Source organism: Anomalospiza imberbis, chromosome 3 (assembly GCF_031753505.1).
Source record: "Anomalospiza imberbis isolate Cuckoo-Finch-1a 21T00152 chromosome 3, ASM3175350v1, whole genome shotgun sequence".
Lineage (NCBI taxonomy): Eukaryota > Metazoa > Chordata > Aves > Passeriformes > Viduidae > Anomalospiza > Anomalospiza imberbis.
In genome coordinates, this window is record NC_089683.1 from 90411580 (window position 1) to 90435783 (window position 24204).

The window sequence follows — 24204 nt, forward strand, 5'->3', positions numbered from 1 at the left end:
ATAAGAACAATAGAAAAATAATGTGGCCAAGCTGTGGTTTGTTTTCTTGGGTTTTTTTACTACATTAAAGTGAACTGCAAGAATGACAACTTCATTCAAGCAGATCATTTGGAATTACATTAAACAGCTGCTATTAAACAGCTGACAACAAAGGAGACCATTTTGATCTCGACAGCAGAGAGATTCGAGCAGCATGCTCCCTGAGTGATGCTATGAAGAACACATTGTGCTCTTGTATACCAACACGCAGTGTACTCCCCACTGTGCTTGTTGCCAAACACCGTTTTTTCAAATCACTTTGTATTCAGTCAGGGATCCGGGAAGTCCAAATCCAGCCAGACAAATGCAGAACAGCTTAGTTGAAGCAGCTTTAACAGGTGCCATCAGCACAGACTTGTCAAACCAGAGAGACAAGGCAAACAGCTATGGAGTGGTGGTCAATAGGGTGTGGATTTGCCCCACTGCACATGATGGCACGGGGCACTAAATAGCTTTGTTGGCACAGAGGCTGGTTTGTGGCACTTGGGTAGAAGGGAGGGAATGTGACAAGAAAAATACGTGGTCACTCTTTACAGACAGAGCCTGCTAGACTTTTATGCTCACATTAATTTGTTCTTCTCAGTTGTGCCAGACTCCGAGTGGACCAGAATAAAATGAGCATACCTGTGAAGGGATAAATGCAATGAACATAGGATTAATTTAAGAGGGTGCTTCCCATGCTTGAGATAGTTGACTGAAGGATGAGGAATAAAATAAGAGTGGAGATAATTGGATGGGTTCTTGTCTTATGCTGTCCTTGTCTTTCAGGGTACAAGAGGGATCCCTTCATTGTATCATTGTAATCTGCCATTATTTGTAATATGCCACATGTGTTGCCCACAGAGTTGTGTTACCCCTTCCCAGTGTGGAGCTGTCCTGCACTTTCAGTGCCTTTTCAGCCATAACCTTGACCCAGTCCTGCTGACCTTCTTCTGGAGGTGTGGATTTTTTTCTCAGGTGGTGTAACAGTGGCAGGAAATAGATTACAATACTTAAAGCAACTGGTTATTTTACCATTTTCTTTAAGTAAGGACATTGTGTAGTGGCCTCTGAATACAAAGGGATGTAGTTGATCAGTGAAATAGAATATGTTTTAGTGCCTTCTAGAAAAGAAGGGAAAATCCAGCAAATGACTTGGCAAATGTTCAGATTTTAATTTCAGTTTGAAATCTAATATTTACAGTATTGAAGAAATATGAAACTTTAGCCCCCTGAGAAATTTTGCAAGGCATTAAGCAAAATTTTTGTTAGGCCCTTAGTTTTAGTTTTTTACCTGTATGTACATCAATAGTTCTTGTCACTTTCACAGAAATTATGTGAAAGAAGATGTGAAAAGTTGTCAGATGTGGCTCTGCCAGTCACATTTTGCAGGCTTGTTTTAAAGAATGCATAAAGTATTGGTAAGGATGGAAATTATAAGCTTTTCATTAGAAGATGCTTAGCTGGGCCAGAAACTGGACATTTTGTCTGTTTTACTGTAAGAAAAATTCTACTTTTATTGTTGCTGTCATACTAATGATGAGCAAAACCAGGAAGATGGCCTGGACAGAAATGTTTGGAAATAAATGATTATGAGGAGTGTCTGATCTCTCTTCTTTGTCACACAGAATAGAAAGCAGTGAATTCTGCTCATGTTGGATGTGTGCACTTCCACTGTAGAAGAAACAGAGTTTAAATCAGACTATAGTCATGATGAACTGTGTATTTGGAGTTAAGAAATCCTTGTACGGAAACTTTTGTACTGCCCTTTATGCAAAATAATTCAAGCTACATCATATATGAGCTACCTCAATGGTTAATTCTTCCCCTTTTTTCATGATGTCTCTCAGCTGCATTTGTCTGAAGAACTGTCTTACCTGAAAACCATTATCATGTGTATAATTTGTGAATTCTCATCAAATTAACTCTCTCCTTGCTAAGTTATATTCTTATGATGTTTTTATATTTGTGGAATTGAGTGTTATCCTTAAAAGCAGTGGTTCTTGGCTGGTGGCCGGTGAACCCATCCTCTTGGGCTTAGCCTCAGGGGCAAGGCTGTGCCTCCTCCCTGCTCAAGGCAGCAGAGGAGGTGAGTGGAGGAGTTTTGCTCTCAGTCTTAGCAGAAAGCCAGCTAGGTATTTCTCATTTACCTCTGACTTCTTTTCTGCTGGACCCAAGATGTCTCTTTTTCTGAGCTGGATTACATTTAGTGAAACAGAAGTCTGTATTGACATGAAAAGAAAGCATTTACTGAAGTCAGTCATTATTATATGACATTATTAAGTCAAGTATTCACATTTACAGAGGTCTGCCTGCATGCTATGTCCAGCCCCATACAATGTCAGGTACATTTATTTTTAGCCAATAAGGAAAAAATCCTGTAGAGATGACATGAAAAATCAAGTAATAAAAAAATATTTTAAAAATATAAAATAAAAATCTTAAAGAGATCAGGCTGAAAAAGTCTAAAGCAGCCTTGTTTCTTCACATGCTTTTGTATTGGCTGCAAGTAATTTAACTGATACATATTCTTCTCAACATACAGCTCAGTGTTAAGGAGCTGACATTCAATGGCAAGCCACAAGAAGGCTGAAAAGGCAGCATCATGAATAGTGAACTCTCTCTTGGTTTCCTTGACACCTGCATAGTGCATACTGCCAACTATGATAAATGGAGCAGAAATATAGACACTTACTAAAAAGATGGAGCAGAAGTTAAAGGCTGGAGTGAGAGACATAGAAAGATGTATGCTTGATCTCACTTCGAAAGAGAAACAAATGGGTAGGGGAGCAAGTGAAGTTGATGACATCTTGAAGACAGGAAAGGACTGAGGCTGAAGTGGCAGGAGGCCAGCAAGAAGAGCAGATGGGAGGTGGGACAAGTTTATTACCAAAGAGGCCATTGGATGGTAACAGTGCACATACTGCTAGAGAAACAGATGAGGTGAGCTGATAATTTTTCTGAATTCTATCTGAACAAGCCTCATATTCAGATTCTGCAATTCTTGAACTTGGTATACTTTTTGGGAAACTTCCCTGGCAGATGGAAGAAAACTCTGCCATGTGATGCTCAGAAAAGCGATCATCAGAAAGACAGCAGAGCAGGAGGGGGGAGTTCAGCTATGTTCCAGAATATTTGAACTTGCGATCCAGAATATTTTTGTAAATGGGAAGTATTGTGTTTGTAATTCTAAACTATTGCCCCTGGAAGAGAAAAGTAACATTAGAGAAGCATATTTTAATAAAGCTGAATTGGCCAGAACAATTCTTCCCTTACTGTAGGGTTTAAAGGAAATGTAGCATGTTGTTTGGCTTGATAGTGGCCACTCTTGTCTTACAAATCTTGTGTAAATTGACAGATGAGTGAGTCTGACCTGATGCTGGGAAAAAAACCCAACAAACCAGCTGACCTTGTAAAAGTCCCAAAGAGCAGAAGAAATGATGTTTTGCCTGCAGGGCTCATTAATTAGTTGAATTTCTCATCTAATCCTTCTGGGTCAGCTGTGTTGCTTACTCTACTCCAGAAGGGACAGGCTTGTAGAAACCATCCTGACAGGTATCTTCAAGATGCAATACGCAGGCATAAACTGTGTATGCATTCAGCAAGGTAAATACTACAACTTCTGTCCTTGCATGTTAATGAAGGGGCAGAAGTCAGGGTTTATTATCATTTGGATAGTTGCAGCAAACCTTTTGGATTATCTGATTTGAGATTAAAGTAAAACTTGGACCAATCTGTGGAAAAATGTTTCACTTGGTTTCTTTTCTTCTTTACTCAGATACCACCTCTTGCTCCCATCTGTACTAATTGTTATTTTAATAAATCAACAAAAAAACAATGAGTTCCAACAATGTAGTAGTGTGTGATAGCTCATAGTGTCTCTGACACTACAGTCTAGAAAAGTTTTTTAAAATACTAACATATTAATAGCAATTCTTTAATTCTGTCCTGTGTTTTATTTTGATCACGCCAAATGTAAGGACTAAATTTTGCTCTGCACTGCACCCTATTCCCATGCCTTGTATGAAGTTTGCTTGTATGCCTGCACAGTTGAAGGTTAAAGTGATCTGTCACCTTGACAGAGTTTGAGGGATCTGCAGAGCTTTAGGAGGTTTGATTCCAGGACAATGCTAGTTTCATGCTTTCTCAGCAATAAAGCCATTCTTGGTGCTAAGGATAATAAAAGTTGGCTGTTCCCTTACGAGCACTCCAGCCTCTTGCTCCAATTCATGCAAAGGCAACAACCACAGAAGCTTTTGATGCATCAATATTAGTAAAATTTAAAACAATGGGCTGCTTTAAGGAGCTTTGTATTTCCTTTGAATCTAAGTAAGTGCTCTGCCTTTCTCACTCTCTGTGCTTAACTGCCTTGTTTTTTGGCAATAGTAATATCATTTTGTGTTAACGTGATGATATTCATGCCTGTAAATCTTCAAAACTGTGTGAGTGAGAAAAAAATAGAGAATCACTACTCATTGCAACCACCTCTAGGGAGAAACTCAGCATTTGTTCAACAGCCAAGAATAAACTTACCTGGAAGTTCAGGACAAATAAATTATAAGGCAGCAGTTTAAAATTTGGCATGCTATATAAAAGCATATTCTGCTTTAGGATTTGGGACAAAAAGAAGGACACTCTCCCACCTCCTTCTCCATGCTTGCTCCCCCAGATTACTACTGTGTATATAAATAAACATGTGGATAAACCCCTTCACAATGAAGTTTCTTGTACTTGAGATTGAGGCCTATTTTGTTATGTACCCTGAGTATTTGAGAGCAAGAGAGGGACAAGAGGGCAGATAAAATGTGTAAGTGCACATATATATATATATATATATATATATATATAATGTAAAGCCAGACTAAAGCCAAAGTGCCTACAGAACGCTGTCACTGTAATTTTTTTTCCTTGCTGTTTTAAGCCCTAGCCTGTATTATAGCTAGCTTAAGTCCTGCCATAACACAAGTTTGATCTGGAGGTTTCAGCTTGTGCAGGTTTTTTCCTGTCATTTCCAACTTTTAAATCAGACGATATTAATTTTGAAGGAATTAGTCGGAAATTTCCTCGTAGTGCAATGAAATGGCATGAGTTAGCCAGCCTAGCTGCTAAAGGTTTTCCAATGAAAACTGGGGTGATGTGAAATTTCCCTGATAAAAGGCTCTGTAGGTTTCATCTGCTGTATTAAATACCAGCCTAAAAGGGACGGCGGGAGTCACAAATGGTTGACTAGATATGATCTACTTTTACATTCCAGGAACACTCCTTTACCCTCCAAACAAAGCCTGAAAATCTGGACAGTTCGGACTGTTTTCTTCCTTGAGGCTGGCGAGCGTCTACAAAGTCTCGATCGCTTTTTCTTGTAATTTATTGTTATTCTCTTAGCCGGCTCCTTCTCGGATGCCGTGCGAGGGTGTCAGGCTGTGGCGTGGCCAGGTGTTTGTGTGACCGCCATCCCCCCAGGGCCGGGGATGGGGGGGCGCCAGGAGGTGTTGAGTGCTGAATGTTAAGCTCGTTCCTTTGTATGGCTTAGAAATCTCTGTTGTCCGGAATTGTTCAGATAAGGCCAGGCCCATTTGCTTCATTGTCAGGCAATGTAGCTGAATAGAAATGCAAATGTGACATAAGGGGACTGCGCTGGGGAGGCGTTTGCTGTTACCTCCTCTAACAGTGCTCCTGGCTGTTGGAAAATTCCTGCAGAATCCAAGAGGTGTGGGGGGTTTGTAATTTTAATTTTTTTTTTTTTTTAATAATTACATATAGGGTCTAGGGAAGAGTCTCCTCAAGAAAATGTCTCTCCCTTTCAGATGCTTTTATTTTTATGCAGTGAAACGGCTCGGTTTTAACTCCCTTATCAAGAACTGCATGCTCTGCCCAGACTAAATTGGGAGCATCTCCACACTGTTTGACAAATAGATTTTTTGTAAACTGATTTAGCCTTTTCATTGTTTGCATTTCATTATATAGCAGACTTCATGTCACAAAATCGGTATTCATTCAAAATAGAGAATTTAGAGATAGGACTGTAGCCAGATAAAAAAATATTGCACAGCTCAGGTCTATTAACCATAGAATAATAGCAAGTCAGTGATCCAAGGGGTAGTTCTTCTGCAGGGAAGGGCTAACATAACTGAGGTCAGGAGTCAGACCTCAGGACTTCAAATGTGGCTGTCACCAGATTCACAAGTAAATCTACTGGGAAAACAGGGAGAATGAAGGGACCTTGCAGGATAAGGAGAGAGAAAGGCAGCCCAGCTCTTTCATCTTAAATCTGAGGCTTCTCAGTGGATGAAGAATAAAAGTCTGATTTGCTTAAGTGCTTCACTTTATTCAAAAACTGCAAGTTGCTTCTTCCAAAGCATGATTCAAGGATCTAACTCAATCAGGTTTAGAGAATTTATTTAGAAAAATAACATTAAAAGAGAGACAATTCTTGTTTTTCTGCAAAATTCATTATTGAATAAAAGACTGTTAGCATTCTGAAAATACGTGTACTAAATGCAAACAGTGCTAAAGAATGCAGATATGGCCTTTAATAGCACTGGAGAAGTTTATGCTAATACCTTGGGAGCAGATAATCTGAAGTTGGAGTAAACCGGTCAGTAGGAAGACTGAGTTGCAACTTTTCCTTTTTATATATTATGTTTTAAAGCCTTTCCAAAAATTTAAGCCTATTGTTTCCGTGACAATAATAGAGAAATTCTTATCTGTCTCTTAACAGTCACATTGTAATGGTTGTATGCAGAAATTGCTTTAGATTTTCTTGCTGTAATAGCTCCCTGGCATTTTCCTCCAGTTTATAAACTGCAGCCGCTTTGGACATCGTCCTGGTAGGGTAGGGTTCAAGGCAGGTAACAGCAAGGGTGTTCCCCAGGATTTCAGTATTTCATTGGGTAGTATTGTTTGAACTCAGGCACAGATAAATTGTATACATATTATTCTGGGTTACCTGGTCAGTAAAGATAAAACATTATGGCACTAGTGTTAGATCTGTTTTCTAGATGCACAAAAATGGATGTACTTTCAGGAATTAGGTAATCAGGAATCTGTTATACAATGTTAAAGCATTGTAGGTAATCAGGAATCTGTTCTGCAGTGCTAAAGTATTGAGTGGGAGGTGTGTGCTGCTCAAGTCAAGATACATTTGTTTGAGAAGAGAATGTAAAATCTGACTGTCAGCTAGGAGCTCTGTAAGCTTGGATGGACAAAATTAATAAAGTGGCTTCTGGAATGAAAGATGGAGACACTTCTGTAAGCATGTGTTGGTTCAGTTTACTTTCTTGCCACCTCTTTGTGTGCGAAGATACTTAGGTAACCAAGAGCCTATAATATAATACATTTCCATGTGGTTTGTGTAGGTATATGCATATACACAGACACATACCTGCAGTAATTGAACCACATTGTTTGTGATACAAGTGTCAGAAGTGCAGTAAGTCTAAAAGCTGTATTTTCTGGATCAATTCACACCTTGAGTGACTGCTTTAGCAACAAAATATTGAATGGATCTGCTTAAAAGTCATACTGCTATTTTATTGCATTATTCAGCATAATCAGAATCAAATAATTATCATTCTTACTTTTCCTTTTTTATATGTGAAAGACAGACATTTATGTCGTAGGCAAGTTAAACTCAATTTCTGGAAATGTAACACTTGAAACAGGGGCAGAGGTGGTGGGAGGAATAAACAGCCTTATATGAAAACTGAAGTTTGCATGTTTCTTAAAAAAATAAGCTATAAATTCAAATTTGCAAGTAAATTAAGCCAAAAGAGCACGTGCATAGTGTTTACACCTTAACTTTTATATGTGGAGCTAAAATCTATTGATTTGAGATTGAATAATTGAACAGGGCTAACTGTCTGGTCAATAGAAGTGAAGCTGCTATAGGACAGAAATAGAGTTGATAATAGAAGGCTTCAGCTGCAGAAGGATGTCATTATGATTATATGCTGTCATTTTAACATACTTATTAATAGAGCCAGAAAAAAAGGTTTTTGTTGCATTAATGTAATGTAACACAGGTATGTTTGTTAAAAGTGTGACTCTTCTGTATTGTATTAATGATGTTAATGTTCCCCTTAAATGTTAGTGTACAAATCTACTGGAGATAGCAGGATTGCTGCACTTGTGTTAGTGTGCACTAGCGTCTTCTTGGTGGGCGTTCTAAACCTCCTACCCACCACTGAGGGGAAAGGAATATAGCAGTGGTCAACAGCATCTCAGTGCACCCTGACACATCAGGCTTTCGGCTTTCAGGGGGCTGGAGCTGAAGGACCTGGGAAAAAAGCAGTTGGTGGTGAATTCCACTTTTCTTTCAAACTCCTGAAACCACACAGTTACCATCTGGAAGCTGTATATCCATGATAACCTGTCTTTTAAGTCTCTTCATCTTACTTGTTGGGAGAAGTACAAGGAGTTTTTAATGTCTTCCTGTGCTTACAAGTGTGTGTTCAAGAAATCATGTAACCTGGAGTCTAAATATGCCTCTCAACAGAGAGTACATTTTTGAGTGCTCAGTCAGTCAGCTGATACAGGCTTTTAAAAAGGCATGTGTACCTGAAAGAAAAATCAGAGTTCTGTTACTACAGGGACAGGGTTCAGTGGCCTTCATGGAAGCCTCTACCTATTTTAGATCTGGGTGTCTAGAGATAAGGGTAGCTATTACTTTACGGGGAGCAAGGATTTGTTTACTCGTGAGCATCTGAACTCAGCCTTTGTTACCAGTGGTTTCAGAGCTGTTAATTTCCCATGGTGAAAGCTCTTTTCACCAGCACAATCAGGTCATCCTGAGCTGAGGACGTTTCACTAGTCTCATTTGTCTTTAGTATTAATTCTGTGCCAAATTCTTGCTTCCTAGGTCAGTGAAATCTTAGAAGAGAGAGAATCTCACCTCAGTCTTGGAGAGAACAGTTATAGGCAGCTTTATTATATTGAATTGTTCCTTAATAGTTATGGATAACAGGACAACCATATAGAAAGTCTCTACTTGACAAACAGACCGGGGTTTTGTGATTTTTAGTAGTTAAAATAGATGCTTTCCTGAGGTTGGTGTTTATTGTAGCTAATCTGCACTTAATTTGGCGTTCCTTGCACCTTTAAAAAGTGCAACCCTTTTAATCCAGTTTTAAAAAGCATGCATTAGATGTCATAGAACATAAAGACAGCATGTAGCGATAACCCTGATGTAAGTGATAGTTCCAGTCATCTATTGTATGGATAAAAGATTTCCAAGGCTTATGTTACTTGGCAGTTCAACATGATCTAGCTGTTTGTTAATCAGAGAACATGTGAAGAACAAAGGACGGAGAACAAAAATGTTGGAAAAAAGTGTTGTATAGCTAGAAGATGTACAGTGGGACAAGTAATGGGGGGGTAGGATTGGATAAAGCAGTCATGGAAACAATGAGCCATAAGAGGGCAAAATTTGTTTCACTTTGTTTCTTGTGACTCGAGTTTGTTGGTAAAGGGGATAACATTTTGTATTCAGGCAGAGAGCATGTTCTGTAAATCTCTTCAGTTACCCGTTCCCTGGGTGTCGCAATAGATTAAGTCGCTGTGTGATGATATGACACCGCCATCACTCGTCTTCCTGGGATATTGCTGGAGGCAACAACAAACCTGTGTCTTTGGCACATGTGAAGGAATTTAGTGCTTGAGGGGTTAAATTACACAGGCTCCCCTGTGGATCAGCTTATGCTTGGACAGTAATAATAGCAATAACATTAATAATAAAAATGCCAGAGCGAAGGGAATGGAGGGGGAGCAGGGGGAGAAAAAGGCAGAAGAGTGATGGAAGATGGGCTGGGACTGTCGGGGGTGGGGGCAGGCAGGCTGGAGGATGCGTTTTGTACAGCAGGTGTCCCGGCTCCACGTCAGATGTCGTAGGAGCCTCTGCAACATGGACATGCACAAATAGACGGCACAAAACCTTTGAGGGTGGTTGGTGGCTTTGTGCGTGTCTGCACTCTCGCTTCAAGCCATGATATCCTAGGGCAGTGTAACAAGCAATTCTTGTCAGCTCACAGTAAAGATTATTAGTGTTTTCATTGGGGAAATATTTACACTCCATCTTCTTCTATTTTTAGCATTTTGAAGTTGCAGTCTGGTAGAAGGGCAGGTGGGGGAGTGGGGAGAGACCCATTGAGGGACATGTGTCATCCCTCAATTAGATGGAGCTAAACCCCTAATCTTGCTTAGGAGTAGCTGCTGATGCTAAATTTTCTTCTTTCCCTTCTGGTTTAGTGGGATATTACATTTCACTGCAGTATAGGTGATAGAATGGGATGTCAACTGGTATGTTTTGACTCTAATAGAAAGCATAAATGCATTTTAAGGAAGGCACTTTTACATAGGCGAGGCCTCCAAAAAAAAAACAAAACCACCACCAAAAGGTAATGGGTAATGTAAGTGCAGAATAAAGTGTTGGGTTCTTAGGTTTTTTTTTTTTTTTAAATTCCTGGACAGAAAAGCCATCACAGTAAAAGACAGCAATTTATTTCATTGCTGGGAGAAAAACCAAAACAAAACAGAAAACAACAAACAAAAAGAGAAATCTGATTTTGTTCTCTTTCAGATTTGTTGTTTATCATAATAATCCTTCCAGTGAAGGGGGCTAATTTACTCTTTCCATAGGAATATTTTAAGTGTGATTATCATAATATCACAGCTGCTGAAAAGGTCTAAAATAGGGCATTGACCTTGAACGTGTGCCTGCGTTTAGTATGTGGTGCTTAACATTCAAGAAACAATACAACTGCAACTCATTTATTAATGTATAATCTCAAAATGTTAACTCTTGCTCTGTAAAAACATGCCACAAGGATTGTAGAAAGCTTGCAGTATCCCATGAAGTACATGTGGTATTTTATCAGTGTAAATATGTATAAGATTTTCAAGATTTCTACTGGGAATATTCCATAACTAAAGTAAGTTTTCCCTTTGGTACTGCACTAGTTTATGATTTAATTTTTACTGACATTCCACCAGTCATATTATTAGCTTCACAAAATGAAAGTGAAATAATCCTGTATTAATTAAACAGAGCAACTGAATTCCCTCAGTCATCTTATCCTTGGCTGTCTGAGACAGTAATGTACTTCAGTTTCTCTGAAGAAACTTACACTAAAAAAAGAGCTTGGGGTAATAGTGAGATATCCATATTGAAGTGTGTGCCTGAATTATCTTTAGGGAGGAAACCTGTTTTGGTGGGTGACAAGCAATATGCATGCGACTCCCTTCTTCTGGTGTTTTTATCCCCTTTTTCTTTTTTCTCTTCTTTTTTTTTTTTAATTTTCTTTCATTTTGTCAGAGGCTTTGGGAAAGGTGTTTCGTCAAGAGAATATTTATTTATAGCAGTGTGAACAGATTCTATTCTGTACCAGAGAAAGCAGTCATTTAAATACCCATACCCATGCCCTTGAAAATAAAACAAGGAGAAAATATGGAGTATTTATTTGAGACCGGATAAATTGGATGTAGTTCAGTAACATGGTAAGGCAATTGCTGTTATTTCATAGAGACATTTTTTATATGCTGGGACTGAATATAGCAGCAAAAGCTAAAAGCCTTGCTCCGTGTATTTGTGAACACACTGTGGAAAAGTTCTAAGGAGCACCAGAGATTGTGTTTTAGCTTTTCCCCCTAAGATCAAAACAAAGAGTAATTAATGCTAAATACAGACTGAAGAAGCAGATGGCTTTCAAGTAGTAACTTGATAGCATTTGTCCGACTATGTACAAACAGGTGAGCAGAATTTGGAACTTTTGAGGCGCTAGTTTTTTTAATTCATTAGCAGCATATCCAGGGGTGCACTGAGTGCCTTCCTAGGAGGAGCACAAAAGAAGAGTAGACAGTGGCAATACTGTTCTAATGTTAATCTCACTGTAGCATTGAATGAGATCACATCTGACTTGTGTTTCTTTAATGAGTGGTTGTGAATAAGGGAAAATCACATATTTGATGACACTTCAGTATTTATTTCAAACTCTTAACAATATGGTATTTTCCAGCTGGACTTTGAATAAAGCTTCACGGTGTGTTGCAAATCTTTATTTAAAGTATGCTTATTACCAAATAAATCCTCAGCAGCTACCAGACTTTCATATTCTTGCAGCTTCCCTGCTGGTCTGAGCTTGTTGCTCCTTTTGGTAAATATACATTTGACACAGTGCACTGTGAGGTTTCTGTGAAGTGCCACTGAACCTCACTTCAGTTGCCTTGAGGTGTTGTGCTTTAAGAATCTGGCTCTTCTGATGCCTTGAAATGCCTGTAGTATTTAGATGTGAAGATGCTCAAAGATGTACTGTTTGGCACACAGGAAAAATTAGATGCACAAAGAGACATGGAAATGTAGGTGCTGCTCAGCAATGCCCCTTGACTGGTACAGACACTCCTGATGATTTTTTCCTTCCCCTCTCTTGATTCCATTACCACTGTTTTGTATAGACTCCTTGTGGTAAGATTTTGCACTGTACATTTTGGTAAGTTATTACAGATGTGTGCTTGCATACATGTTCTTGGTGTGTATTCCCTGATAAAATTCTGTGAACTGGTACCTGGATTGCTTTCCCCCACCCCCCCACCTCCCCTCCTTGCTACTGCTTTTATTTATTTCTACACAAGAGCTTAAAATGAAGCTACAGTTAGCCCCAGTTTATTTGCTGCGGTAATCTCTTTCTTATCTTTTTTTTTTCCACTTTCCCCAAACTGATCTGTAACTGTGAAACCCAAGTTCAAGAATGTAGTTGGAATTCCAGGCCCCAGTCTGGTGGAGGTGACACTTTCAGTCCCTGGGGGAAGAAGCCAACTGCTTTGTTTATCAACATGCAAAGTACAGCACAGTATTTCTGGTTCTCCAAGAGGCAGCACTGGCAGGGCAGAGAGCTGCTTGCTTGGATGAAAGATGCTTGATAGAAAACTGGTGACGGCTCACAGGGGGAGAGGAAAAATGCATTATTTGGGGGTGTAGAGGAGGGTGGGGGACAACAAGCTCACAAGGTAGGGGAAACTATAGGAATGTGAAAATGAGGGCTTACAGGAAGACAGAGCATGACAGAAGGAGAGACCATCGTGTTTCAGCCCCTGAATATAAAATCTTAGGAGATAATCAACAAAAGTAGGAATGAAGCTAACCTGTGCTTTGGTAAGTTTCAAAATGGATTAGCTGTCAGATTTTCAGAAGGGTGTATTCCAACGAATGTAATACAGAAAAGTGACCATATCAAATCACGCATGTACAGGGCGTCATTTATGGCTGATTTTTATATAAGAAAAAGACACATACATGCAAAAGTCTGAAAGCATTTTGTAATAAAAAATATTGAAAAATAAACATTTTGGGTATAAATCTATAAACAGACATACTCTTATATACTTATAAATCTATACAAAGAGATACTCAGTACAAACAATATATTTGTATTTGCATGTTTTGCCCATGTGCACATGTACATCGGTTTGTAGGTATTGTATTTTGAGTTTATATAGTCATACAGATAACTATACATAAAGATATGCTATTCAACTTCTGATTTGGTTCCAAAATCTGCATTTATAAAATTGTTACTTAAAGAGGATGTTCTAACAGAGTAACATGATTTAATGCTTCCTGTTCTAAAATTTGGTAAAAACTGTTTTTTTTGGTTTTTTTTTTGTCCCTCATGTTTCTACAGACGACTTAAATTTTACTCTACATTTCAGAGCTTTTTAATTCACTGTTCACAAGCAAATTTACATCTTAATTACAGAGTCCACATTTAACAATATAGACAGCATAATGCTACTGGTAATTAAGCTTTTACTACCTGCTTTTATACAGTAGTCTGAGCTGTAGTTTTGCTGTGTGAGTTCTGATTCCTAAAATTGCAAGTATTTGTAGAAAGCAGGCCCAGTCTTCACATAAGGTTAAATACAGAACGCTGGAATCTCTTTGCTGTAAACATACACAAGCATGTCTATTGAACCTATATATGGTGGAATTTGGTTCTGTTGCTGTATATTTTTTCGTAAAATGCTGTGAGACAGATCTGGAGAGGGCGTTTCTGTGAATAGTATTTACTGCATTCTGAGGGTTTGCACTGATTTGTTTTGATCTAAAAGACTGCCATTTGCATCATGTTAGGGCTCCAGTTACAAAAGATTTTATAAGAGTTGAGCTGCATTCTAAGAAACTACTGTCTTTCCAAGAGTGTCAGTTTGGTCTTTTTCTGGACAGAAACAGTCTGCATTTGTTTTCACTGGTAGGGACAGAAACGCTTTGAACCTGGAAAATATGTACGGTGCCTTAATTAAGTAATAGTGGTAGCTTTTAAGAAAAAAAAAATCATCCCATATTCATTACTGATACTTTCAAAACAGGGTATGTACATGTGTTTCCAGGGCAAACAGTGTCTTTAATGTCCCTAAATTTGAGTACATTCTTTGTGTTGGAACAAGTTTAATCAGGAATCTTTCATATGCCAGAGAACAACTCTGAGCTGGCTGTAAGCAGTGTTTAGCTGGAACCGGGCTTGGTGATGTTTATGCAGGCATGCCTACAGGGATATGTGTTTATTGCCCTTTTAGTTCAGCAAAACTTACTTTACAAAAAACCCAAACCCCCGAACACTGTAGAGGTCTAGGCACCCTCCCAGGTTTACTAATGCAGAGCTACTCCAGTGCAGCCCTTATCTCATTAAAATGAGGCAGGCTGAATTGGTCCACTCTAATCCCTGCACACTAACAGAGGAAATTGATCAGTTCTGGATCTTTTCTTTCTCATTTCTAAATATATACATCTCAACATACAAATACTGGTACAGGGGCATACGCTTTATATATATATATATATATATATATATATATATATAAATATATAAATAAATACAAGCCCCCATGTTGTATAGGAACACGCGTACCTGTATTTGCTCTCAGTTGCACCCATTATGTTAGGGACTGGATTTGTGCTCGTTTTGTTAGGAATGTCTTTTTTTTTTTAATTAAGTAGAAAAGGAAACTTTTAATTTTTAAATAGGAAATTATATATCTATATATTAGCTAGTCGTGTAGTTTTTATATGTCTTTATGTATAATATCATATATACACAGTCAAATTCCAGCCCGCTCCCCCTCCCCTTTCCCCCCCAAAAGCAACTCGCACGACAATGAAAAGTTGAGTTACCCAGAGGCTTCGGCAGGCCGCGCTTGGCGTTATAATTATTTGTTTTTCCCCGGCGCCGAGCAGTTCCAAAGGTTAGGGAAGCGGCGTTCAGGAGAGCGCGCCGGGAGCCGAGCTCGACTGCCGCCACAGCGAAACGCCACGACCGGCGGCGGCGGCGGCGCAAACTTCATCCTCTACCTTTGCGCGCAATCCTTAACCGGGAGCCTGCCAAGGTACCTGCCGAAGTTGGGGCCGGGCGGGAAGGGAAAGCGGGAAGCGGAGCGGGCAGCCCCCGCCGGTCGGTCCGGCGGCGCGGGCACGTCCGCGGGCTCTGCCCCGGCCGCCGCCGCCGCCTCAGGCCGCTCCCCCGTCCCCACCCTCTACCTGCCGCGCGCCCCGCGCGCCGGGCCGCCCCGGCGCCCCTGGCGCCTGATTGGCCGCGGCCCCACCAATCGGCCGTCCCCCCGGGCCGGGGGGATGCATATGTACAGCCCTGCTGCATATTCATGAGCTCCGCGCGGGGCTTTAAGTCCTTGATTAGGCGCGCGGGCGAGCTTTTGGTCCCCGCCCGCCGCCGTTGCCGCCGCGCCCGGAGCGCGCCCGTGCCAAGTGCGCGGCGCTCGGCCACGGAAACTTTGCTTTCACCGCGGGGGCGCACGGAGGATGGTCGCCGGGCGCACATGGATTCGGTAGAACTTTGCCTGCCGGAGCCGCTCTCCCTGCACTACGAGGAAGAGTAGGTACCGCTCCCCGCCCCCACCCCACCGCCGCACGCCGCCTGCCCCAAAACATGACAGGCGCCTAAGACGCCGCTGCAGGTAACGCTGCGCCGCGGCCGCGGGCGGGAGCCGGCCCGGGGCACTGCGCGGCCGCTGCGCGCCGTGGGGGGGGCCGGGCGGGAGGCGCCCGGCGGGAGCGGTGCCGGCGGCGGACGAGCGCCCGGCCCCGCGGCCGCCCCGGCGCTCGCCGTCTGACAGGTGCGCCGGCTCCCCGGCAGCGCCGGCGGAGAGGCGGCGGCGGCGGCGGGCGGGAGGGCGCCGGCCGGGAGCGGCCGCCGGCGCGGTGCCCGGTGCAGTGGCGGCCGCCGGTGCGGTGCGAGCGCCCTGCCGGGGGGCGCCGCTCCGGACCCGCGGTGTCAGCGGCCGGGGAGGCGGCGTGGGGCACTTGGCGGGGACCGCGCCGCGCGGCGTGTCCCTCCCCGCGCCTGCTGCTGCTCCCTACAAAAGGCAGCCGAACTCACTTTTTGAGGAGCCGCAGTTCTTGGCTGACACTTCTCAGCTACCTGGCGGAGTGACTCCGGCGGAAAGCGTGGCGCCGAAACCGAACCGGGCGGTCTGGGGCTCAGGAGCGGCTCCTGAACTTGATTTCAGCCCGCAGCCGAGATTAAATATTAGTATATCACGGGGACTGTCACCGGTTCATTTTTCTTCTTGTCGAGCCACTTACGTCGCTATGCCCCGCTGTTAGGCCGAGAGTGACAGACAGGAGCGCCGAGGAGAAGCCCCGGCCGGCAGCCAGCATCGCCCCAGCCGCGGCCGCGGAGAGGCTGCACAGGAGGTGACAGTGTACTATAGGTAGATGCCCACTAGCTGTCCTTACTGCCTGCACTGTGCATGGCTGGTGGTAATTAAGCCAGGCATGAAAAGTGAATTGCCGTGATCGCATGTTAGGGAAATAAGATGGGAAGTAGCAAATAGCCTGGTTCGCAGGAATACCGTTTGGGAAGGGGATGCGGGGAAAACCCACTGTAGTGTTTTGGGGGTGAAAAAAAGAAAATATACAGGGGTAGGGTGCCCTCTCAGCCATGGCTTACAGGTCAGTGCACTGTATGTATATAGTGTAAGATAGCTTCATCATGTTAGAATGCAGTTTCTACAGCTTTTACTAACAGTGACACGTTTTTCATAAAATACATAAAAAGATGATAAGTTGAGTATTTTATGGTTGTGGTGGTTTGGTGGTTTTTTTAGGGTTTTTTTTTTTTTTTTGGTGGATGTTTCAACCCCCCCACCACCCCAAAAGAGCTTTCTTGAATTTACCTTCTTACAGCTAATTTGAATGATTAGTTTAGATAAGCTTCTTAGAGTAGATGCATTTAAATGAAATCGGGGCACATGTCTTTTTGGCTCTGGTGCAATATTCAAACTAATTTTTTTCTTCCTCTGGCTCAATTAAAAGTCATCTCAAAACACTCTTAATATATTGTCTGAGTGCAGGACTGGAGGCATGTGGGATTAAGAGGACACAGAGAAGGAACTAGCATTCAGAAACAGATATGTTTCCATCTCAATTAATAAACACCAGAGTTTTACATGTTATTAATATCCATTATAACTGGGATTTAATTACATACTGTAACATGCATATGCACATGCATGAGGACATACAAATAGATGTAGGAGTTTCTGCAGTTCTTATGGATGAGGGTAGAGAGGATTCAAGCTTGAAATTGTCTGAACATTTTGGGAGTGCACAGATATCTGTCTGACCATCACTAGGTATGCTTTGATTTTAAGGCAGAGCTTGTTAAAGAATGCAATAACTTAAAGCCAGCTGCAGTCTTAGCTTTTTGCTCTTTCAGCAATAACAATAGCACTAATAATTACTAATAGTTAATAAGCTAACAGATGCAATTAATATATCTACTCATTTTGACATATGTGTCAGTTTAATAATTTTAAATGAATCACTGCGTTCATAACGGGAAATCTCCTTCAACCTCTGATTAAAATGTAACGTTGACTAAAGGATTATAGAGCGGACTTAATTTTACCGACTGTTTTAACAGTTGTCACAGCTGTTGGAAGAAGGAAAGGCAATTGAAACACTCAAAAAAAGCTGGGGTGGTAGGGAGGGGGAAGAACAGGAGTAGTTTAGTAAATTTAAACACGGTCTCTGAATGCCAAACATAGAAAATTGAGGAGATCTGAAACTCCAGAAAGCTTCTGTGCGCTATTTACGTTTGCGTTTTGTGGCTCACTGTGTTTCATTCATTTGAACATGTAGCTGCTTTCCCAGTTTCTCTATTTAAAAATGTGCAATAATGTTTATATGTGAAACAAATTCATCTGTTCCCTTGCATAGATTTTCGTTTTACAACAGAACCGATAGAATTCTCTGGTGACAAGAAATAAAGGTTGCGTAGAATGGCTGTAACATTTAAAAAGTGGACGTAGGTTTCACAGCATGTGAGTACTTCAGTGCAGTGATGGTTGGTCTACATATTTAATATTTTTCTAACGATTCTCATGTTTTGATGTGAGAATGGTCTGTGGAGCCACTCTGTGAGTCTGGCCGGGTTGTGTTTGTGTATGGACGAATATGAGTGTGTGTGTTACTCACATGTACATATTATGTGCTAAACATAAAAGAGTTTATGTCAGTTTCACTCTTTAAAATATTTTGGCATAGCCTCAGATTGCTGAAGAATTTCTTTAGAAGTATCTTTCATTCCTAAAGACAGGAAAGGGGCAGGCTGAAGAATGCTTCTTTGTGAAGTGGGAAGCAGCACTTGATTCCGCTCCATGGTTTCTCCAGGCTCAGAAGGTCTATAACCTCGTCTGTTTGTCTTATTAGATAGCTTGGTACAGTTGTTCCTGAGAAATAAAGCCCCAGGCCGGTGTTCCAGTGGGTACCCAGTGTGTGGGGTGGCACACAGCCCTGGGTGTGTGCGCAGCCCCTGCCTGGGCTCTCCCAGGGCTCTCCCCTTGGGCAGCAGGCAGGCCTTGGTCCCTTCTTCCTTCCCTGTTTCCGGTCGTAGGGCTTTGATTTTTTGGTTCTGCTACACTGCTGGCAAGTTTTTGAATCCTGCAGGAAGTATTAAGCATTTGTTCTGGAATGCCTGTCTGGGAGATTTTCCTTGACTGGGGCTTACCCCTCTTTTATTGATGGGTGCTCATTTTAATGTGTTTATGGTTGTGCTCTTTTATTTACTGAGCCTGGTGCGTTGCAGCGGTAATTAACCCATGTTATTAGCAAAGCCCTTGTGGATATCCATTAATTCTCTCGAATGGCTGATCATTTTTTCCATACTTTCTCCCATTTTTTTCCCTAAGAATCGCTGTCCTTTTTCTGACACACCTTCAGCTTTAACATTTCCTACAAATTTCTTTTTAAACTGAGGCAGGTAGAAGGGCATCATCCCCATAGTTCCATAATAAAGAATAACTACTGTCTTAACAAACTGTTAAAAGATGCTAATGGGAAGCAAAACAACTGTGAGATCTGTAGGGAACAATTTATTTAATTATTATTTTTCAAAACACATGCTTAATGATAAGAAAAGAGATAAGAATTTTCTTAGCTTTTTTTATGTAGCTGCATTAGCTGTTGTGAATATTTTAGCGTTCATATTTTAATCAGATTTCAACTTAGTTAATAGCACTTTGGGCATTTAAAAAATATTGAGCCAGCAGAAAAATACTTGTGCTTGCACTGCTGAGAAAAGATAAGGGCCACCTCATTAGCCAACCCTACTTTTGCAATTAATTTCAAATACATGGTGCTATTCATCAAATAGAGGAGGTAACTTGTCTATAATAATATTTAACAATACTTGAAGCCCACTTTGCTTAGAGTAGCTAAAAAGGTATGTTATGTTTATTCTCACAGATATGTCAGTCCACATGCTATGCTGCTATTTTTGTATGTTACAAAGTTAACAATAGAGAAATTGTGGTATAAAAATATAATATATTCATGAATAAGTGACAAGATGATTCGTTTCACAGAACTGTTTTTGAAGGACTGACCCTGGGCCTGCAGGGAGGTTGCTTGCACCTCTGTGGAAGTATAAGTAGGAATGAAAAAAAATGCTTATTTAACCTTCCAAGGAAGTATATAAAATAATTTTTTGCTTAGAATAAGTAAAATGTATAGGAGAAGTAGGAAAAAATATGAAATAAATTCTTGTTCCTATTGAAGCTTGAAGTAACCTCTGTCTATAAGATAAGCTTTGCTATGAAATCTTTTTCACAGCAAATTCATGGAGGGAAGAAACAATAAAATGTTGATCCGTTACAAGTGCATATGAGCCTCACGCTACCGAGCTCTCTAGAGGAAATCTGTGATTATGCTGGGCCAGTTTGTTCAGTTTTTATCTCTTTTACATCCACTGGCCTTGTATTAAATTGTCATTGTCCTAAAGCACATGAGAGAGAAATGAATTGCATTTCTCGACATGCTCTGACAGTGAAATATTTAGCCTCTCTGTCTCCAGTCATACTCATATGTATGTTTGATAGTGCAGGGATGACACCAACAGTCGCTGCAGCTTAACACTCCACTTACTACACGTTCTTTTACATTTCGTGTATCGTCTTTTAGGCTTGGCTTAGGGAGTCATACATGCACATTCATATCTGTAGCAGCATGTACATATGGGGTTTTGTTTTGTATATTTGCATTTTGTGTGAAATCTTCTGCCTGTGCACAGCAAGTTTTGTGTTCAAACACGTTTATATCTGTGCCTCTGTATGTGTTCCAGGTATATAGCGTATCCCTTATGCAGTTTTGGCAATGTACATCTATTGTTGTGTGTTAGCCACAGACATATACACAGTAAGTATATATATATATATATGCAGAGCTATATAACTTACCTCTGTGCAGTTGCTTGTGAAAAAGCAGCTGCCTTTATGCGGATATTTTCTTATCCATGAGAAGAGAACTGGCCAGCAATGTAAAGTATTTGCACCTCATTTTGTATCAGGTTCTCCATGTAATCTAGCAGGTTTTGAATTGTACTCATAGTTTTGCTTTTAAAAGATGCTGTATTTTTTCATAAATTTTTTCTCTTCCAAGTAAATGAGAAGTCTAATATTTTTTCACATTTCTATAAGTTTTGGCGGTCAAACAGAGATTTATTTTTTCAGCTAAGTATGTCCTTGGACACAGAGTTATATTTACATCTAAAGAATATAATTATTTTTAGGGGGGGAAGCCTCCTGCATATAATTGTTAGTATACACCATGATATCCTCAGACAAAAATATAAAATACATATGCAGTTTTAATGCTCCTTAGTCCTCTCCAAAAGTCCTATAGTTATGGGGTTTTTGTTTTCTTCTTTTGTTATCGTTCTGTTGTCTAGAAGTAAAAATATTATGAAACATTAAAGAATAATATTAAACTGGATCTGTATACTGCTATTTCAGATAGTATTGCTTAATTATTCTTTAAAGGACTTGGTATTGCTTTTTCAGTAGCACTTTGGAGAGTAGCTTGTATAGGATATTGCCTTTTGACTTCTGTGCCTTATGAAACAATTGATGTATTTTCTGTGTTACAAAAGCTTTAAATCTCTTGGGTTTGTTTACATAATGCTGGTAATGTTTTTCAATTAATTTGTATTTCCTTCAAACAAATAAGAGCTTTTCCCTTTGCTGTTTCTTAAGATAGCAGGTTTGCATCAAAGAGAATCTTATCTAATTTCCAATTATTTTCCTCTTTTAAGTAGCATAGCTTTTTAATCAGAGCATCATTACCCATTTCTTTTAAAATTGAAATAAAATTTATTTTTTCACTTCAGCTTCTTATACTTGCTAGAAAAATGTCTATTAGCAGCCTAATGAAAGTTAGAGTGATAGAAGTACTTTTACAGAGTATAAGACAAGCGTATGCTGTTTTTCTGTACTGCTGATTGTCTTATTCTTACCGTGGGTCACCAACCTGAATTTTTATGTCATGTAGGTGAAATTTTCTTATTTAGATCAAAATTATTTAAAAAGCAAAGCAAAACAAACAAAAAAAAAACCACCCACAAAACTTAATATTTTGTGGCAATAATACAGAACCTTAAGTATGAAATTGGAGGAGGTTCACCATACGCTGTGGTAAGTTAGTATAGTGGTGTGTATGAAACAGAAGGTCTTGTCCTCGGTCTAATCAAGCCATTTATAATATCCTTACACAGAATTTTGCACATTTATTTATATGATAACCTGCTGAAATATGATTAGTTACCCCATGCACACGAGAATAGTCTAAATATATCCTTTCATCATACAATGAAAATTATATTCTCTTTTCCTGAGTAAAAACTCTTTGCGGCTTTGAGCTGCTGTCTTTATATGGGAGGGCAGATTCTCTTAAAGGGTTGTATTCTGAAACCAAACTTTAAGATATAGTGATTAGAGATTTTTCAAGTTATTACTCTGTAGCATCATGTAGATGTCTCTTAGCACGCTCTGTGTTTTCATGTTGCTATAAGTAAAAAAAAAAACCCTGTGCATCTCCTTTTCATCATTTTGATTGGAACTACATACCATATGTAATGTGTTTTGGCAGCACTTACCTAGCCAAAGAAAACAAATTAATATTAGCCATGCTGAGGGGTGTCAGAAGTATCACAGATGTGTCGATTTAGCTTTGCTCCATCATACACTCTTTCCTTAAACAACTGGTCAAGCTGTCACAAAATGTAGTGTTGGCTACAGTGAGATTCTAATAGGTGTGATCAGAGATTGATGGCTTTGGCAAGTTAGAATGAGAAGATGATGTGGAGTTGCTGTTGCTTGTTTTCAATGGTCTCAGGAAAAAACCCCACCTCTAGACAAACAAAAAAAAGAAACAAAAATTTAAAAACCCTAAATATCTAATTAAAAAAATTTAAGCCAGCTGTGTGTGCATACACACCCTGCGGACCCCCCAAACCAGCTAGATATTAAACAATTTAAAGTCCTGTAGATGTAGAGATACTGGTGAGTGAAATTAAAAAGTAATATCTAAAATGTACTGCTAGCTTGTTCCTAAGCAATTCGGAAATTCCTTCCCATATAAAGGTGCCAGGATGGGTGGAGAGAAGGTGGCTTGTTTTAGTCAGTCCATTCTTACATGTGGTATTGCTGCTCTTTCCCCCCTTTCCCTCTGTTTGTGGGTTTGTTTCTAGAGCTGTTTTTGGAAGAAACACTTTTTTCAGTCTCACACATGAATATTTTTAGGGAAATACAAACCAGGAAAATCTAGTAAAAACAGCAGTTAACTAAGAAGGTGAAATCATAGTCTTTTATGTATGCTTTGCAGAGTACTACTGGCAGTGTGTATAGTTTTCCATATATTGAAAATGTAAGAGAAAGAATCAACCCATTTTCTGTGTATTCTTTATTTACTTTGAAATACTTTTTTTTTCACTTTTCAAATTGGCTGTAGGATTTGTTTCCTGTCTTTGTGAAGGATGAATGCCAATGCCCCTTTATGTTTAAGTTGATACTTTATTGCTTTACGTGGACTGTAATATACGTGATTCTTGATTGGCAAGTATTAATGCTAAAATAGTTTTCAGAGGGATTAATTTCAGCAAGTCTGTGAGGCTTTCTCCTGCACAATTATTTTTTCACTTTTAAGGGAAAACAATGGAAAAGCATCTAGTTTAAAAAAGCACTAAAACTCACCTGCCATCTAAAGTAGATTTAGAGTGTGTTTCCAAAGCAAATGCCCATATATTGCTAGCAAAATTATCTTTGAGGAATGGTAAAATTCTTACATCAAAAAGTGGATTTTTTTTTTTTCACCCTTTACCATGGTAGTTTAATGCTCTGTGAATGCAAGTTTTTCTCTACTGAAATATATTCACTTTTCCATCAGAGAAAGTATTCCCTGGCAATGTTCTCATAGCAGCCGACACCATGGTGGGACAGACGAGATGTTCCGAAGTGGTGTGAAATGCCACGTCTGCAACCAATTGTTCCCCTCAGCATTAAAGGGGTGACACTGGGGTTCCCCGTAGCTGAGTGACATCCAGGGACACCCCATCACTCTCCTGGCAGGAGTCACTCTGGCCCAGTTGGTGCTGGGCGATACGAAGGGCGTGGAGCGGCCACCGCCACGACGGGTGGCTGACATTGGTATGAATGACACCTGTCCCATCAATCACCAGGCCCCGGTGTCACAGATGGAGAAACAACAATTGGCCGCATTACCCGGCACTGCACACTTGGCTTAATTCGGCTCATTGTTCTCCCACAAATCTCGAGGATGGCTGGTTCTGCGCCGGGAGTCCAGGCAGAGGTGTGGGATGGGCTCAGGTGGTGGCACGGGGCTGCCCTTTGCTG

The 24204-nt window shown here is 40.4% G+C and overlaps 1 protein-coding gene and 1 long non-coding RNA gene across 38 annotated transcripts in view; one reads left to right on the forward strand and one right to left on the reverse strand.

The window, feature by feature from the left end:
- The window catches only part of ESRRG (estrogen related receptor gamma), a 372308-nt gene that overhangs the window by 197036 nt on the left and 151068 nt on the right, over positions 1-24204 (forward strand). Inside the window, exon 1 of one of the 37 annotated variants that reach the window (XM_068185672.1) lies at positions 15205-15387. The exons of 32 other annotated variants lie outside the window; for them this stretch is intronic. Coding sequence is in view for 1 of the 5 variants with exons in the window: in XM_068185634.1 (XP_068041735.1) it covers positions 15835-15890 (56 nt within the window). In the remaining 4 variants the exon portion in view is untranslated. Of the gene's footprint in view, positions 1-15204; positions 15388-15700; positions 15895-15954; positions 15973-20694; positions 20714-24204 lie in introns of those variants that run through there. 4 more of the 37 variants (XM_068185634.1, XM_068185667.1, XM_068185669.1 and 1 more) reach the window with 4 other exon arrangements.
- Positions 11973-15316, reverse strand: LOC137471383 (uncharacterized). Its single transcript, XR_010997556.1, has 2 exons — positions 15176-15316; positions 11973-13948 (listed from the first exon to the last, which is right to left on the reverse strand). It is a non-coding gene; the product is annotated as an uncharacterized lncRNA (long non-coding RNA).